The sequence below is a fragment of the Patiria miniata genome, unplaced genomic scaffold (genome assembly GCF_015706575.1).
Source record: "Patiria miniata isolate m_02_andy unplaced genomic scaffold, ASM1570657v1 HiC_scaffold_21, whole genome shotgun sequence".
NCBI lineage: Eukaryota > Metazoa > Echinodermata > Asteroidea > Valvatida > Asterinidae > Patiria > Patiria miniata.
In genome coordinates this window covers 8207443-8225449 of record NW_024037060.1, presented here as the reverse complement: position 1 = coordinate 8225449, position 18007 = coordinate 8207443, and the positions used below count along the sequence as shown (strand labels likewise).

Genomic DNA, 18007 nt, shown 5'->3' with positions numbered 1-18007 from the left:
GGCCGGGTCGAAATAATTTTCGAGCACTGATAGTCGAGTACGGGCCGAGTACTTGAGTGTACTCGAGTTGTACTCGAGTACGAGTACATGTACTCCAACACTGCCAGCCATACACTTTATTTGGCCCAAAACGGTGAAAATGTGAATGAAATTATGCAATTATTGACAATTAATTGATCCCGAAAAAATGCACTTTTGTAAACGTGTAAGTTGAGTGTGAACCACAAGTTGTACATGTACAAACGTGCAACTTGTTTCGGTATCATTTGTATTATTTTCAGTGTATTATCAACAAGCATGCTTCAGCACATATCTACTCGTACTAACGACATCACGTCGTACTGACGTGTATTATTAACAAGCATGCGTCAGCATTCTGCACAAGCACTGCAGTCGAACACTGTACGGACCCCGAGCCATTGGCATAGGTCAAATCCAATGTCATCCAGTGTTTACTAGACACAAATAAACTTGACGGTGGCCTTTGCCTCTGTAGTATCGGCCCAAGCCTGGTTTGATATGTTATCAACGCGCACTGCATTCAAGCTGATGCACGCGTATGAGGTATGCTCGGGATTTTCTGGGTAGCGCTGCCGAGGTTCCCAAGACAGGATTTGATTCATCTTGATGATAGCGCCCTCAAATATCGCAGCGGCTTTAAAACACTTGTTAGGGCTCGGCTGTATTAGAGGAATAACAACCAAAGTCAGTCTTGGCCAAAGACTAATACTTCCGTCGTATCGTTGAGCAAAGTGCAAGGTGCTTTTCAGTGTTCAATAAAGGCCTTGAAGAACGGGGCTCAAATATAAATCTGTGCACTGAGATATGTCAGATTAATCCCACTGATTGCAGGGAAAACAAAATGGCGGAACATTACCAGAATGGTATCGTAGACGCCCCGCCTCAGCGACAAGGCACGAGACAGATGGAAGGCCTGAACTGGCCCACTATGGTCACACAGGAATGTCTGGATGCACTGAAAACCTACGATGTCTGGGAGGATGATGTGTGGGTGACCACGTACCCCAAATCAGGTAGGCTGAGGACAAACACAGGAGAGGATTTTTACGGACATAGTACCATGCTGGATTTTGCTGACGACTCATTTAATATACATATATTAATAGTATTTGATGTTGAGCTTGGCATTTTTTTTTCAATTACAAAATCATTCATATAAATTTACTGCGTTCTGTAAAACTGATCACCCCGGCCTGAGAACTACCACCGGTGTCGTACACAATATCTGACGCATGCTGCCCGAGTCTACTTTTTGAGCTGGTAATGGGGCAATGACTTCTTTTTTGTTGTCAAATGGGGAAAGTCATTGGCCATAATAAGCATGAGTAAAGTATGACAGCTGATTCAAATACATTGGGTGATTTGTGAAACTTTTTAGAAGGTTTTCACTCCAAAGAGAGATCGAATTGGCGGCGTGACCGCTAGTGGTTTAATTAGTCGTGTTTTTTTTAATGACTGCCTAGGTTCGAGTCCTATCGAACATATTTATTCCAAAATATCATTTTATTCTTTTTATCGTGTTTACTCAGAACAATCAGAACAAATGTACTTTTCTTCTGATTCAGGGCTTTAGATGATTATTTTTTGAAGGAGAAATAAAGCCGATCCGACAACAGTTATGCGTTACAACCACCTCATGAGCATTATGTTCCGTGAATGAACTTGGTTGCTGAAAAAAAACACCCCAACAAAACAAACAAACAAACAAACAAACAATCAAAACAAAAACAAGACAGCCAACTGGAACACGTGACGTATTCAGCGCCCCTACCTGTCAGTGTGAACAGAATATTAGGGAGGCATTTCCACCTAATGTTAAGGTCATGTACCAAGACTGACTCAGATTGCTTGACACGGATCTCTTTGACAGGTTCCCATTGGGTAATGGAGATAGTTAACCTGATTCTAGCCGACGGCAACGAGCAGACAATCGACCGAAGTCAGCAATCAGTGCCAGCCGAGTTTGATTTCACGGAGGCCAATTTGGGTTCAGGCCCGGGACCGAGACCTAAACCTGTCCCGCAATACAAGGAGATGTTAACATGGAAGGCACCACGTGTCATTATGACGCACGTTACGGAGGAACTGATGCCGGCCCAAATCTACCAGGGCAAAGGAAAGGTATAATAGGCTAAGGGCTTTAATATCAAGCACAAGGGGGAGCTCTTTCACCCTTTATTGTTTTCGTTTTGTCTTTCTCCTTAATCAATCAATTAGAACTATTCACAATGAAGAAAAGCTGTCGGGGGCGCAGTGTTTGTCTTGACCAGCAGCGCATCGTGGGAACGAATTTACGTCCATTTTAGACATTGAAAAACTTGAATGATTTTGAGCCTTTAGAGTTCTTGCTTAGTATTTATGACATCCGAAATTTACGTTCCAACTTGATGTGTGGTACCACCAATACACGAAGATTAACGGCAGTTTGTGCCTCTTTATCGCAAACACAAGCTGGCTCATTCCAATCACTTGAGTCAAGAAATCAAGGTTGAAGATCATTCCAATTAGGATGATAATAATATTTACATAGTTGCTAAAACAACTCTTCTCTTAATGAACTCTGCGTATTCTCTGTGAACAACTTCAGTTTTCATAGTTTTGTTAAATTTCTCGCTGGTTGTAGGTTATTTTCGTCATCAGAAACCCTAAGGACGCTATAGTGTCCAAATGGCACTTTTCGAGAGCGAAGGGCTTCGGACCCCGATACGAAGACTGGGATACTTTTCTCCAAGAATATCTGTCGGGAGCCGGTATGTTTTTTCTTTAATTTTTATTTATTGGGGAGATGGGGGATGACTTCTTCGGATTGAATCGGCATGGCTACCGTGTGAATAGATCCTTTTCACAGCCAATTCACTATGTTATACCTAGCTAGCTAGTTCCCTAATTGATAACCAGAATATGTATTATGCACTTTCCGAAACAGGTGGTTTTTTTTAGAGTACACAAACTCTGCATGACTATTCAATGTGAATTAATTTTCCAGTTCTTTGATAGCCTTCATCTGAATCACTCTTTGATTTTATTGTTTGTAAGTGTGTTTATGATTTGTGATAGGCCAATGTTATTATTTTCATCTAGGTACATATGGCACGTGGTTTTCCTACGTGTCTGGCTTTTGGAAGAAACATCGGCACGACAAAAACTTTCTCTTTCTGATGTACGAGGATATGAAAAAGGTTGGTGCAAAATAATGTTGACCCAATGTTAAATAATATACATGTGCTCTGTTTCTAGAGTGAACTTTGTACACAATTACATGTATTGGTGTACCTGTTAAACGAAATTGGTAAACCTGTTGCCTTGAAACTAGTCCAACAATTCTGTACTGATTTGGGGATCAAAAACAACACTGTTGACACTAATTGCACACGTCATATTAAAACAAAATTACTTAGACAGTAGCGGAATGTTATTCCTTGTTTTCGACATTTTTGACTGGCGTGAAAGTTCGGAAGAGAGGTAGGGTCTGGACATTATTCGACGCAAGAGGGTGATGACACTAGTGATACAAAATGCAAGCATTAAAGTTCATGAAGAAAATAATTCGCATTTTAGGCCCCCTCCCATGAATTTCAACTATTCGATTTACAAACATTATATGGTTAATATTAGTTGGGCACCTTTCATTTTCCCCAAGGATCTCAAAGGGGCCGTCGTTCAAATCGCCGATTTCCTAGGGAAGCCTCTCTCGGAGGACACCCTCAACAGGGTCGTTGACTTCAGCAGCGTGAAGAGCATGAAACAGCGTTTCCATGTCAACACCGCCCCAGCAGCAAAGTCAGGAGTGCCAAACGCTGACGCAAGGGCGCCCCCTCCCGGTCCTAGTGAAACACTCGTGCCCGCCGCACGCGCAAGCGAAAAGATCGGAGCTCCAGCAACGATGAGGAAAGGTACATTTGACCTGCATCAGAATGTGAGAGTTTGAAGTCAAGCTGAAGCTACATCTCGTGCATTATAAAAGCTTGTCTAACTATTACTCCATCGTGATTAATTTTTGGCTCCATTCTTTCAGGAATCGTTGGCGACTGGAAGTCGATGTTCACCGTCGCCCAAAACGAGGCTTTCGACGAAGTCTTCCGAAAGGAAATGAAGGGATCGGGTTTGAAGATACAGTTCGAGTGAATGTTTTTCCTCGATCTCGATTTGAATGAGCGCAACACTTCTGAAATGGCACTCAAGGCACTGCTCGTGAACTTTGAGAATAGCTTACAAAGGGTAGTTTTGCACGTTTTTTTTATTATCATGAACGATGTTTTGCGTTTAGGGCGTATAATAGCGATACGATCTGATACATGGTATCCTGTGAAGACATGTGTATAATAGGGAACGAAAGATGGTATACGTCTCCACATGGCAATTTCGTCTCCACAAGGTTATCACGAAATAGATATATGGATTTTACTCAAAAACTAGGAATTTCCAAGGTGAGTTGATGCGTCGCAGATTGAAGTATTTTATGTAAGTGATATTAAGTCCGAATTTCACCCAAGGTAATTCATTCTGGTTATCAAAAAAGGAGCATTTTGAAACTAGATATTGAAACTCAAACTTGTAGTACACGAGAACAAAGAAATGTCTCCACGCAGGCCCGGATTAAATGTTTCGTAGGCCCTAGGCACTAGTGTTCCGAATAATGGAGAAGGAAGGGGAAAAGGAAGAGGGAAAAAGAACAAACTGGAGAATGTAAATAATAAACACCGCTGCCCAAAACTCCGCGAAGCTAAAATCAGGTTCTGCAACCCATGGCAAAAGATCGTACATTCTGTCATATCGGCACAAGCTGCCGCGCGAAGTTGCCTCATGTACGGGCGTTGACAGCAACAGCTGTGCAAAACACAAGCACGTGCTCCGTCGCTCGCAGGCAGTTACGAATTGAGCTGATTCTTATTAGTGACGACTCAAAATAACGAGGCCATATTTTGATAGAGAGTCAAGCTACAATTTTGATATTTGCGCCACAGAGCATCTGCAATCCAAACATTTCCCGTGGCTCTTAAGCGTCCCCGGACCCCACGCCTTCAGGGCTTCGCACTCGCATATAAAGAATTCCACTATATAGGATTTAAAGACCCCCCCCTGCAGTCTGGGATTAGGGAACATGCCTGAACAAGGAATGCGCAAGGTACTGAGCATGTACATGCAGTTTTACGACAATGAAATAAAAACATTATAGCTGGATTGAATTTTGTATTCTCGAGCAATTTAAACATTAATTTCGAACGATTACAGTACAAGCTCTCAATAACAAATTAATCATTCTTGCAATTGTCCTCCAATAGAAAAGAAAGAAAATAAAACAAAAAGTTATGTGGCGATGGCCAAGTCTTCAGGAGTCGGACTTATGACCCTAACTCAATGAGCCCCTTACCGACTTCCAATATAGAACTCTTCCGGGACTCGGTACCCGGCCCACCACACCTCCTTCCCTGTCCATCCATGTAACTCGAAAGTCAGGCACCATAAAGGGAGGAAACGAGGTGGCACCCTAAGCCTTGCTGCCGAGTCAGCAAAAGAACCCCGTACCTATACGCAGATGCCAACCTGGACTTCGCAGACAGTCCCAACTTGTGAGTCAGCTTACCGACCGACCGAGCTAACTGCTGTTGGTAAATGACGACGAGAAATTAATACTCTTAAATGACAGAACCGCGGGCATCGAAAACTAAAAAATGACACCAAGCGGGTTCGAACCCCTAACTCTGGGTCCGCTGTCAGACAGCTTAACAACTAGGCTGTTTCAGTAGGTGCTTTTCTTTTCGTTTAAAACATAATCTTATTTCCGCAGTGGGAGAGTTACTTTGTGTTTCATAGCTGCACGAAAGATGCATCAGCATCGCGCTATACACATGAACGCTGTTACGTAACTCTTTTCTACAATCATTCTTATGTACCGAGCAGTTGACTATTCAGAGTCACTACGAGCTATCAACCTTACCAAGCTCGTCCTTATTCTGTCTCATCAATTGTTTCGCGTCGCGCGTCTTTCGGCCGGTGTAGCATGAATTTAGGTTTTATGAAATACGGACTCTTTGGTGGTTTTGCTCATGCTCATGCATAGATAATTAGGAGAGGGACCGGTCACGTGAGAGGGTTTAACCAATACAAGGGAAAAAGAGTCCGAATTTCATATTTATCAATTTTAAATTTTTGTTGTTGTTTTGTTACTTGTTGGTGTCCCTGACAGACTGTACGATGGTGTAGCCGTGCGTTATGCACGAGGATTGTTTACTTTCGTTTTGAAGGGGACTTTACTGAATAGAGTCTGGTGACTGTACATAGAAATTTCATTGAATAAAAGTCAATCGTTCATTCATGTGCACATGTTATGCAAAGCAGGGGCAGTGGTTCAAGGATATCTATGTCGACTTGCAGAAAGTGTGCAAGAACACGACTTGAATGCTTTTATGTGTTCACAATACAACGACGCTGTTTAGTTATTTCACTGTGTGACACAGTGAGAAATTTTGGAATCATAATGGCGTCAGCGATACTTGCTGGGGAGCTCTTGCGTACGACTTTCTGTACTTTGGTTTAGTTGTCTCCAGGACAATTGTGTGTACGGTAACCCGACGTACCCAGATTTTTAAAGACGAAATTGCCGACCTCAAACTTGTTAGTGCCATATTTAGCAACTATATGTGCGTTATTAGTTTAATTAAACAAATGAACAGGTTAATTATACATAGTACCATTGAAGGTACCTAAAAGTAAACATAACAGCATAGAAAACCGACAGACGAACATAAAATGTTACAAAATAAAACTCGACCCGGTACTCGGCCTCGAATGTACTCGGTCTTGTTGCATGCTGCACATCGGACTCGTCAGAGTGTACTTGGTCTCGGCCCCTAAAGTACTCGTTACTCGGCTTTGAGGACTCGATCGATCCCGCCAACAATGGAAAAATAGGTTATAGGTTTGCAGCGCAATTTGGATATGCTCACTGTATGTCTCAAGATGTTAAACAGTGTGACAAAATGCCAATTGTCTTTTTTAAATATTTTAAAAGAAAACAAAAGCTCGACATAAACAAGCCAGTTAATATTAGCAGCTAGAAGAGACGATGGGAGGAGCCTTGATAATGGGGGGGGGGGGGGGGGAGACAATGAGCAAACAAGTACCGTACGGGGTTAGAACACAGTAATGAGCTGCCAATGACTTGGATAACATTCTGATCGAAGGAAGGCAAGACAACGGACGACGAGGACAGATGTAGCTTACTGAAAGGTTCTGAGACCCTGATGTGCAGGAAGCTCCATCTTGGACTCAGTGCATGTCGCCCTCATCGGTACAACATGTCCAACACTGATTGCATGCTCGTCTCCATTTTCATCTAATGAGCGTAATCCGCAACTTGACTTGGGTCATTTTTTTAAGCGTCAATTTTAGTCGCAAAAAGTAAGGATATTAATTAATAATTTGTTTGACTTGTTTGATTTCCTGTGTACCTTTTGCACTGACTGTAGACGACTTAAAGTAAGTAAAACAACATTTTGAGTTAGTTCTTAAAATGTCAAAATAATATCGTGAGTACGCCTAGCCTCAGCGCTTTCTCGTGATCCGGTTAGATAGTGTGACGTCAGCTCAACTGAACCACGCATATTTCACACGGTGTAGTATAGCACGAACGGAACCGGAAGTTAACACACTTGGGCCAATGGGTGCTTGTAATCAGTGGTGCGTGCGCGTGTATGACGAAGTCACTATACGAACCGGATAGGCTTGAAATGAAGTCGGTAATTTACCGGGTTTAGTCCAACCTCGTCCCCAGTGCTTACTTTATTTCCAACCCCGTTTTCAATAGTAATAGCCCTGGATGGTAAACTTTCTTCCTGTATCCTGATTCGATACCGCAATTGGCTAGAAATGGATTTATATCGTGTACTTCTTGTTGTTTTTCACAACGTGCAGTACGTGTTTTCGCGATCATTCGCCCACGCCTTCTCGAAAATATTCATTTCCTTTCCAATTTGTTAATTTAAATATGAAATATGATACTGCATGTTGTCCCGTTAAGATCGTAACGGTTTAATTAAAATAAAATCGTGTTTTCGTAACTCACGCCATGCTCCCCGCTGCGACGAATTGATTCTGTTTTTACCCCAGACACCGCATACAAAAACAAACGCAAATGTAACGCACAGGCAGGCACCAGACTAATCCTCATTACGTGTTCAAAAATCTTGCACATGCAAATGATCCAATACCAGGGTGAGAGAGCAGGTAGTGGTGGGTGCGTACTACTCGACGCCCTGGGGACGAGGTTGGGGTTTAGTCCGCCTGCGCCGCCGCGTGCCGCACCGGCGTTGACTACCGCTTACCGTCCCGGGGTTACGTGAAGGCTCGGCATAATAACACGCGGGAACGTGCGTCCTCGGCCCCATAAGACCTTTTGGATGGCGGATGTAAACACGATATAGGGCGCCAGCTAGCTCCGTGCTGGTAATTATTAGGGCCTCGTCGGTAAAACACGACAGTGTCTAACGACTTGATTTCAAGTCTAGCTCGTCAGGATTTTGGTGCCTATAAAATGCCAAGTCACATAAGGAACAAATTGTCTCGATCGCGCCACCCAGCGGACTAAAAACATGAAAATGATCGACAGGTTTTGTTCAAACAAATTTAATCCAAAATGGAAAACAAACCGTCTGTCTTGCATAGCCACGAAGTCCCAAAGGGGATATCGGAGCTATGAAGATTTTTATTTCGCATTTTCGTACACGTACGAACGTAACATCACCTACGTGTACGTAATATTTTCACGTGCGTATAGGCCTACGTGATAACGTTACATGTAGCAAAACCGATTTCGTGTATCGAACGGCATTTGGAAATTACACGAAAACGGCATATTGGGTTAGACAAATACCCGATGCCGCAACCACGAAGTTAACACAGCCAATGTACATGTACATGTAATAGTTCACTGCTTGTGCACTTTGCATAATTTCGTTCAGCTTTTTGACACTAAAATAAACAAGCTGATTTACCCGATCATAGATCGGGTAGGGCGTATTTGTGTTGGAGTTGCGCAATAGAATTATTACAGTAGGCTACAATTTTTATTCGGGGAAGAAAAAGTGGGGGACCAAACGATATGGTATTCCCCGCTTTAAAATGTTGGGGTGGGGGTCCGCTGCCCCCCACCGATTGACGCCCATGATAAATATGTACCATGGCATGTATAACTGTCTGTAAATTTTCCCGTTGGTCTGTTAAATTGGCATTTTGTGAGGCAGTCACATTTGAGGGAGCACGTAGTTGCCAATGTCACCCCACATTACTATTTGGTGAACATTGTTGTAGAACGGCCAAGTAGAACACGTAAACGGAACCCCTACGTTGAAGCCGCTGACCTCGCACAGTCTTGACTCGCAGAAAAGCCAACACAGAGGGCGGCCAGGCAGTCAACGTGAAAGCACACACGACGGCGATTCCTGTGCAAAAACGCAGTCACGAAAAATCGACGAAACGGATCGCCGGTCTGTAGGCCCTACGGAAAAATTAGGACGACCCGAAGTTTCCGACCCGGCGGAAAACACCCTTTTCATTTTTCTACGGACGTGGAGCGATTTTGGCGTCGCGGGAGCCAGCGGTCTCGGATCCTTTCATGAGCAAACATCGTCTCGGAGGCCGAGTAAAACTCTCTCATATAGATAGATATATGTGTACAGTGATCGTGACGGGATTCCAGTAGGTCGACGGTGCATTGTACTCAAAAAGACAAAACCAACGCGCTTGCATAGTTGTGGGCCATCAACACTCAGTATGAACAGAATCGACGGTATCAATTGGCCCTGGATGGTGACTCAAGAGTGCCTAGATGCTATGAAATCTTACGATGTCAGTGAGGATGATGTGTGGGTGGTTTCACATCCAAAATCAGGTAGGCTATATGATGTGGTTACCGGAGCCTTTTCTACTTGTTTTCAACCTATGTGTAATGTCATATAGTACTGGGACTATTTGACCAGGCCCATGACAATATTACCACACAATTGCAATACGGATCGTTACTGGACCAATGATCTGATCCGTGTACATACCGTCCAATCAATTACCGTTTGAAAATCGTCCAAAGAAAAAAAAGAAAGAAAAACGAACCATTTACCATTTACTATATTACAATCTTGGTGAAGAAACAGAAAAAAAGTAAATCAAATAAATTATGAGTCACTGAAATTGTAAATTATGACGAAGTAGGCCTATTTCTGTTTGTTAGCCTATGCTGTGATATGGGAACATTAGTAACATGATACGATTATTGCCTTCAATACTGCAGTGTATCAGATGAGATAATGGTCGAGGTGAAAACAGCAGAGATTTTTGTTGCAATCTTTCTTCTATAATCAGGCACACATTGGACAGCTGAGATGGTCCATATGATCCTCGCTGGCGGGCGCGAGGAAAACATAAACCGCCCCGAGCATTGGTCGCGTCCTCCCGAGTTTGACTACAGTCGGTCAGACATGCCTCCGATCTTCGAGAGGCGGACATCGCCGCATTACAAAGAAATTCAAAAATGGCCGGCCCCTCGAGTAATCATGACGCATCTCACAGAAGAACGGATGCCTTCACAAATCTACCAGGGCAAGGGGAAAGTAAGTCACAAGTAGATCCTATAGCGCCGCATATAGTCAGTGGGCTTACGGTCGAAAATGACCCCCCCCCCCATATGCAATTTCGGGTACATTCTTTGAAACTCTCGGGATCACTAGAGGATACCTCAAGAAGTTCAAAACCACTTGATGCCATTTTTTCTGACCCTTTTGTGGGCGTGGCCATGATTTTAAACAGTGGGGGGGGGTTTCGCGCGTAAAAAATTATTTAAAAAAAAAAAAAATTCTTTTTCACATTTGGACAGTTAACTCAAGTGCTACATCACAAGAAAAAAAATCCACAATTGTGCCTCTTTTAGGGGTGGGGCAACCTTTTAAATAAGTGGGGGCACACGTTGCTAACAGAAAATCGACCTGTAACAGGCAATCTTGAGCTTTTTTGTTTTGTTTTGTATTTGTTACAATGCCTTATAATTTGGTGTGGAAAACAGAGTTTTGAGTTAAGGCCAAAAAAAAAGTCTCCGGTTTCTGGTATGCGCGCGCGTCGCCGTAGCCATGCGCGTCGGCAAAATGAAAACGTTTTTTTTTCAACGAAAGATGATGTCTCAAAACCGCCAAACTCACTGGTTTGACTAGAATCATGCTGCTGCACAATTTTAACGTGTTTTTAGATTGGGTTATGGTCGAGAATAAGCTTTATGTGTCCTCTCTGGACTCCCATATATTTGCACTAAGTTTAGTCGGGCACCATTTGCAGTCATCAGCCGACATTTGAAGCAAAAAAATCAGGTAAAAAAAAAAAAAGCCGCGTCGCCACACCACTTTTTGGGCAAGCTCCATACCAGAAACCGGAGACTTTTTTGGCCTTAGAAGAAAAACGAAGGACGCTCACAGGGGGAACGGAATGATAGAAACGCGTTAAAGGGAATGAAACGAACCCCGGTGATGTGCACTGAATGAGAAACAATATCATGAATCTGGCAAAGGGACAGAGACAATGAGCATACAGGATGGAATAATACTTTATTTATTCAGATTAATTGGTAAAAACACCTGTCTCCCAAACATACAACTATCCAATTAAAAGTAGTATACCAAATTTGATTAAAAACCGTCCAACAGAGTAAAAATACATTAACAACAATAATTCCCTCAATTACAATAATTCCCTGAATAATATGAAAAATCTGTGCGACAATTACATGCAATCGTGTATATTATAATTATTTTGAGTTGCATTATAACAGTGTGTTAATTATCTCAAATTTCTGAAAGATTTACGAAATACAAAGTCATTTGCAAGACTGAGCAGGAAAATATATACTAGAAAAACTGCATAGTTATATTTCTACAGAAATTCTATTGATAGAGGATAGTCGTTGTGTTTTCCAAGCTTTTGATAGCATTTTTGAATACAACCGTTGAATGTCAATGAATCGAAAAATAAAAGTTTGAATTTATGGGACGGAGCAGCGTTTTGAGCATTTGCACTTTGACGTAGGCCATGATGACATTTCATGCCAGATTGACTTATTCCTTAACCTTCGTATTTCTTAGACCTCATGGGTAGACTTTATGAGTATAGCGGCCGTCTTATATGGCATCATTTGTTATTTTAATTCAGTAACAATGAGTGCTTAAAAGGTTTATTTCTGGTATGTCACAGCAAGACAAATGTATTGCCTTGATGACTGCTACCTGTAAGGTCCATATACGCCTTTTTTGAAATATTGTGGGCAAGAGAGAGCGCCTTTTTTCAGTGTGTGACCTCTCTTGTATATTCACCCCGCAAATGTATTTATATTATGTTATTCATTTTTTAAAAACTATTTCATTGAAAATAAAACATGACAGAAAATAATTCTGGTATGCGCGCGCGTCGCCGTTGCCATGCGCGTCGGCAAAATGAAAAAGTTTTTTTTCAATGAAAGATGATGTCTCAAAACCGCCAAACTCACTGGTTTGACTGGAATCATGCTGCTGCACAATTTTAATGTGTTTTTAGATTGGGTTATGGTCGAGAATAAGCTTTATGTGGCCTCTCTGGACTCCCATAATATTTGCACTAAGTTTAGTCGGGCACCATTTGCAGTCATCAGCCGACATTTGAAGCAAAAAAATCAGGTAAAAAAAAAAAAAAAAGCCGCGTCGCCGCACCACTTTTTGGGCAAGCTCCATACCAGAAACCGGAGACTTTTTTGGCCTAAGCAGGGTTGTATATCACTGTTATAGAATGGAATAAAGTCCTTGTTTGACTTAACAGGAGGTTTGAGTTATCAACAGTTTGACATTTTGAGATTTCACTGTAGTTTATTTTGTCCTGACAACAATGTTGACCTCGTTTTTTACACACAAACTGCAATAGCCTTTTTAACTTCACATTTATTTATCTTCACTTCATTTATAAAAATGATATTATTAAATGTGGTACTCGGTCATTGGAAATTTTGTTTGAAAATGACAAAGTTCAATATTAAGAGTAAAACCAAACCTCCTGTTAAGTCAAACAAAGACTAATTATTCCCTTCAGTTGTATAACAGTGATATACAACCCTGCTTGACTCAAAACTCAGCTTAGCTCACATTTTGAGCCCATTCTCTCAAAGTTTGACTTATCGAGATTTCACTGTATATCAAAACATAAATCTCTCATAAAATTGATTATTTGTCCATTTGTACATGTATGTGTACAATATGCCAGATATGTTAAAAACGGCTGCCATTTTAATGGCCAATGGGGGGGGGGGGGAGTGGGGTGGAGCAGATTGTCACTTGTTGAGGTGTCCAGAGGTGTTTGTGAGAGTTTGAAAGAATGTGCAATAATCCATATGGGCTCGCACAAGCTTCCTTTTGGAATACCTGTATGCCCCCTTTTTATGAAAAAAGTGTGACACGCCCCCTAAATGAGAGCCAAAGAATTTATGATGACATGTAAACGTTTTTTCCTTGCCAAATTATAATGGATAGAAACAAAAACAAAAACAAAAACAAAAAACCTCAAGATTGCATTTTACAGGTCGATTTTCTGTTAGCGACATGTGACCCCAACTTTTTAAAATGTTGCCCCACCCCGAAAAGAGGCAAAACTGTGGATTTTTTTTTCTTGTGATGTAGCACTTGGGTGAACTTTCCAAATGCGAAAATGAAAAGTAACATTTTTTTAAATATTTTTTTGCGCGCGATGCCCCCCACTTTTTAAGATCATGGTCACGCCCACAAAAGGGTCAGAAAAATTGGCATCAAGTGGTTTGGAACTTCTTGAGGTATTCTCTAGTGATCCTTAGAGTTTCAAAGAGTGTACCCGAAATTGCATATGGGCCTCCACAAGCCCACTGACTAATAGCGGCGTTCCGATCAATCTCGACTTCACTGGTATCCGATTCGTAAATGACTGCGTCATACACGCGCGCGCACCACTGAATACAAGTGCCCATTGGCTAAACACGCCACTTTGCACTACTTTCGGTTCCATTGATTCCAGTGCTGTACACCGTGTGTAGTACGCATAGTTAACTGAAAATGATGTCACACTTACGAACCGGATATACCCACTGACTCATCCTAGAGTACTATATTATGACCTGTAACGTCGTCTTCTCTCTTTAAACAGATTTTGTGAAGTGTCACAGGGCCAACGTGTACATGACCTGTACTGATCATGTAGTTTTAGGTCGTACTATACGCTAAAGACTAACAAGTGCAAGCTAGTGCACAATAAGCCCTGGCCGTCTTGCATAGGGTGAAAGTCTTGCATGAAATCCATCAAAATGACCCCTCAGTGCCAGAGCTAAAAAATGCGTTGCCTAAAAATGCGACGCCGATGGCACATAATTATTATGGAACGTCAATGATACGTTAGATGTATACCAAGTGACTATCACATTTACTGCACATATTCTGCCTCCATTTACAAACATCTTTCCCAATTGTTGTTAAATATTTAATTAATTTAGTTGGCTTTTTTTTTTAAATTAAAATTTGGTAGTTATATTTTGTGGAAAACTTACAGGGCCCTATTTCCGGGGACAGACCGACCGACCACCGAGTGACATGTGTAAGCTCCTGTCCTAGCTCAACAACGAACTAAAAATAGCAATGCGGCCAAAGGCCGAAAATCTATTCAACGTTATAATTATCGCAGGCATATTGTAGTGCATTGCATTGATGACAAAAAAAAACTAAATATAGCAGTGCGCTTTACTTTCATTATGTTCTGCACAGGTTGTGTTTGTCATTCGCAATCCAAAAGACGTAGCCGTATCGATGTGGCACTATGTCAAACCTTGGAAGTTTGACCCGAACTTGGAAGACTGGGATTACTTTTTCCAAAAGTATCTGAATGGAGAAAGTAAGTGTAATATCTCAATAATGATTTAACGCAAATATTCCTCTTTACTAATACTATACAATCTGATATCCTAGCCACCTGTTCCTACGGTGTTTTACAAAGTTATCACTGCACGGTCGATTTACTCATTCTGTTTGAATGCATGAAAAGAATTACCAGTTTTGTCTTTTTGTTCTAGCGGTGTACGGTTCGTGGTTTGATCACATTCTCGATTTTTGGAACAAGCATCGGCACGACAACAACTTCCTTTTCATAAAATATGAGGATATGAAGCAGGTCAGTTTCAAAATTCTTAGATGTCTCCACATGTCTTCAGATGTCTTATGCACAACATCATCACTTGAAATCGAGCTGGAAATGGCTCAACCCTATTTAGTGTATGGAAACAGTAGCTCAAAAACGAAGGAATTTTTTTCTGGACAACTCAGACATTTATGTCTTGTTCATTTCGTTTGGGCGGCATCGGTGGCTTGTGCGTAAAGCGCTCGCCTCTCACCACTGTGCCAGGGTTTGATACCCGGCCCGGAACATGTGAGTATAGAGTATTGCATGCGTTGATTCTCTCCTGTGCCACGAGGATTTTTCTCCGGGCCCTCTAGATTTTTAGTCTGAATATCACCCGTTTTGCACGGAGCCAAGTATCCTGTATAACGTCTGATATGTCTAAACATGCAAATATGCAAGCCGCGCGCCAGCAAATCGAAGTCGACTTTAATAAATCGTGACGTCATTTCATTCCCAAATCAGGACTAATGGTTTGATTGGTCAAATCGAGTGCAGTGTTTTGTTGTACAACAACAGCCGGGCGCATATCGCGTAACATGACACAGAGCGCGTGACACAGTGTTTGTATCCATGTCCATGACACGCAACGGGTGAATGACCGAAGACCCGATATAGAAAGCACCCGCTGAATAGTCAAAATCTAGAGGTCATGATGCGGTTGTCAGCGAATCTGCTCAGATGTAATAGACCAGGCGCCATGGCCATTGTCTATTACAAAGAGTACTGGTTTTCTCCATCTGAAAAAAGCAACACTTTTTGAACTAGCTTGTGCTCCGTGGTCAAGACATGGGTCGTATGCGTGCTGACAAAGGCGCCTTTTACACGCCGTTGGCTTTACCACGTTGTAGCCGCGTCCTTCAACTATTCAGCTTCTCAGCTGCGAGTAAGCGATGATTAGCCTCCCAGATTATTAGTGTGTCAGCTTATCCGTTTGTCTGTCAGTCTTTACGTTCTTACGTCCGTCCATCCATCTATTCGCCTGGCTGTCTAGACCCAATGCACTCATTCATCATCGTTACTGGTATTCCTTCTCCTTTAGGACATCAAGACGGCCGTGACTCAAATCGCCCATTTCTTGAACAAACCTCTCTCTGAAGATGCTATCAATAACATCTGTAAGTCTTGCAGTATGGGTGACATGAGTCAGCGATTTCAAGGCAGGAGTACAGACGAAGATCCGAGAGACGAACCTGCAAACATAAGCGTTGGGCAGGTTTTCAGGAAAGGTGAATGTTTTTGGTTTTGCTTTAGTGAGAAATAACTTACTAACTCTGAACGACTCAAAGTTTTAGGACAAAAGTCTCCCATTTAAGATTTGGGGTTTCAGTTGAAAGATTAAGGAGATTTTCTGTTTTATCTTTGAAACGATGTCGTTCAAAATAATTTGGAGAAAATTTAGGACAAATTTAGTTGTTCTATTTAAGAAACTGCGTCTTTACAAGAGAGCTCTTCTCGTTTGTCATTCAAATTTTTCGTAGTTTTGCTTAGAATATATGAAATCAAAGGGATAGCTGAAGACTGTTAACGCTGTTAAAGATCAGCTGTCATCAGAAAACATCTGAAACTGTGTAAAATTCGTTATTGTATAATTGCAATTATAGGTACAAATTTTACTTTGATTGAAAGAGTATTGGAAAATTTGTAATTTGTTTTGCAGGGATCGTTGGCGACTGGAAGACAAAGTTCACCGTCGCCCAAAACGAGGCCTTGGATGAAATCTTTCGAGAGAAAATGGCGGGATCAGGACTGAAGATACAATTCGAGTAGAATTCAAGATAGCTGTTCCCATGGTGTTAATACATGTATTGTCAAATACGACGAATCAAAGACAAGGGCGGATCCAGAACACACTTTTGTTGGGGGGAGGGAAAAAAACCCGTTGTTTCCCGAAAAAAATGTATTGCTTTTGTTGAGATTTGTGGGTGGTGTACGCAGCGGCTGCCGTATTTTGCATCGTCACTTAAAAAAAAAATTAAAAAATGGGGGTGGGGTGGGGCGGGGTCATGGCTCTCGTTGGCACCCCCCCCCCCATCCGCCGTTAGACAGGGGCCAAATACTTTCAAATATCTAACCATTTTTGATTACTTTTTAATTTTTTAATTGTATACATATTCATATAGGGCCTACCTATACATTCAATGCTTATAACATGGGGCTTTTACACACTTGCCTTTTACTGTCAGTGACATGCAGTTGCGGATCCAGAGGGGGTTGGGGGGTCGAACCCCTCCCCTGCTCTGACACAATAAAGTGAAAATATTCTGCAGTGGTTATGTATCCGACGGGCCTGAATCTGACGGACCTGAACCACTCCCGCTCCTCCCAGCCCCACCCCAGCAAAAGTTACTATAGATCCGCCTCTGACGTAAGTTGGTACATTGATGTGAAATGTGATATCAACTTATCACTATTTTGACCCAAATGAAGTTTCTGTAGGTCATGTAGAATGAAAGAATGAAATGGGGTAAGCAATTATTGTTGGAGGCCCCAGAATGTGGGAAGGCCTGTGGGCCACGACCAAGATCAGCTGATGGCTCGTCCGTTCATAAGTGGCATTTTGACATCTTGAAAAACGTCTGATGATGAATATAAATGACCCGCCAAAAGCGTGGAACACAACAGACGACAGAGGCGGAACCAGACAGTTCTGCAGGGGGGGGGGGGGGGGGGAGAGAGAGAGTTCATTAGCAAAAAAGAAAATCTGCATTGTAGACAGGTTTTTTTTTCTCTGGACATTTTGACCTCCGAAAATCAATGGGGAGGGGGAAGCTCGTGCACCATACTATCAATT

General features: G+C 42.0%; 2 protein-coding genes across 2 annotated transcripts; both read left to right on the top strand.

Annotated features, from left to right (window-relative positions):
• Window positions 1–777: 777 nt before the first annotated feature.
• Window positions 778–4438, top strand: LOC119729737 (sulfotransferase 1A1-like). Its single transcript, XM_038202452.1, has 6 exons — window positions 778–1034; window positions 1892–2142; window positions 2645–2771; window positions 3103–3200; window positions 3662–3914; window positions 4037–4438. Exons 1-6 carry the CDS (start codon window positions 863–865, stop codon window positions 4144–4146), a joined length of 1011 nt encoding a protein of 336 aa, XP_038058380.1. The 5' UTR covers window positions 778–862; the 3' UTR covers window positions 4147–4438.
• A 5130-nt stretch (window positions 4439–9568) lies between these two features.
• LOC119729695 (sulfotransferase 1A1-like) lies at window positions 9569–17874 on the top strand. Its single transcript, XM_038202377.1, has 6 exons — window positions 9569–9910; window positions 10378–10625; window positions 14805–14931; window positions 15110–15207; window positions 16256–16442; window positions 16874–17874. Exons 1-6 carry the CDS (start codon window positions 9793–9795, stop codon window positions 16981–16983), a joined length of 888 nt encoding a protein of 295 aa, XP_038058305.1. The 5' UTR covers window positions 9569–9792; the 3' UTR covers window positions 16984–17874.
• Window positions 17875–18007: the final 133 nt, after the last annotated feature.

What these genes read in the sequence shown, in the direction of transcription:
- LOC119729737 (XM_038202452.1), top strand. Translation starts at nt 863, where the DNA reads ATGGCGGAACATTACCAGAATGGTATCGTAGACGCCCCGCCTCAGCGA. An exon ending in AGAATATCTGTCGGGAGCCG is followed by an intron (nt 2,772 to 3,102) that starts GTATGTTTTTTC and finishes ATTTTCATCTAG; the next exon opens with GTACATATGGCACGTGGTTT. An exon ending in TCCAGCAACGATGAGGAAAG is followed by an intron (nt 3,915 to 4,036) that starts GTACATTTGACC and finishes CCATTCTTTCAG; the next exon opens with GAATCGTTGGCGACTGGAAG.
- LOC119729695 (XM_038202377.1), top strand. Translation starts at nt 9,793, where the DNA reads ATGAACAGAATCGACGGTATCAATTGGCCCTGGATGGTGACTCAAGAG. An exon ending in TCTACCAGGGCAAGGGGAAA is followed by an intron (nt 10,626 to 14,804) that starts GTAAGTCACAAG and finishes TGTTCTGCACAG; the next exon opens with GTTGTGTTTGTCATTCGCAA. An exon ending in AAAGTATCTGAATGGAGAAA is followed by an intron (nt 14,932 to 15,109) that starts GTAAGTGTAATA and finishes TTTTTGTTCTAG; the next exon opens with CGGTGTACGGTTCGTGGTTT.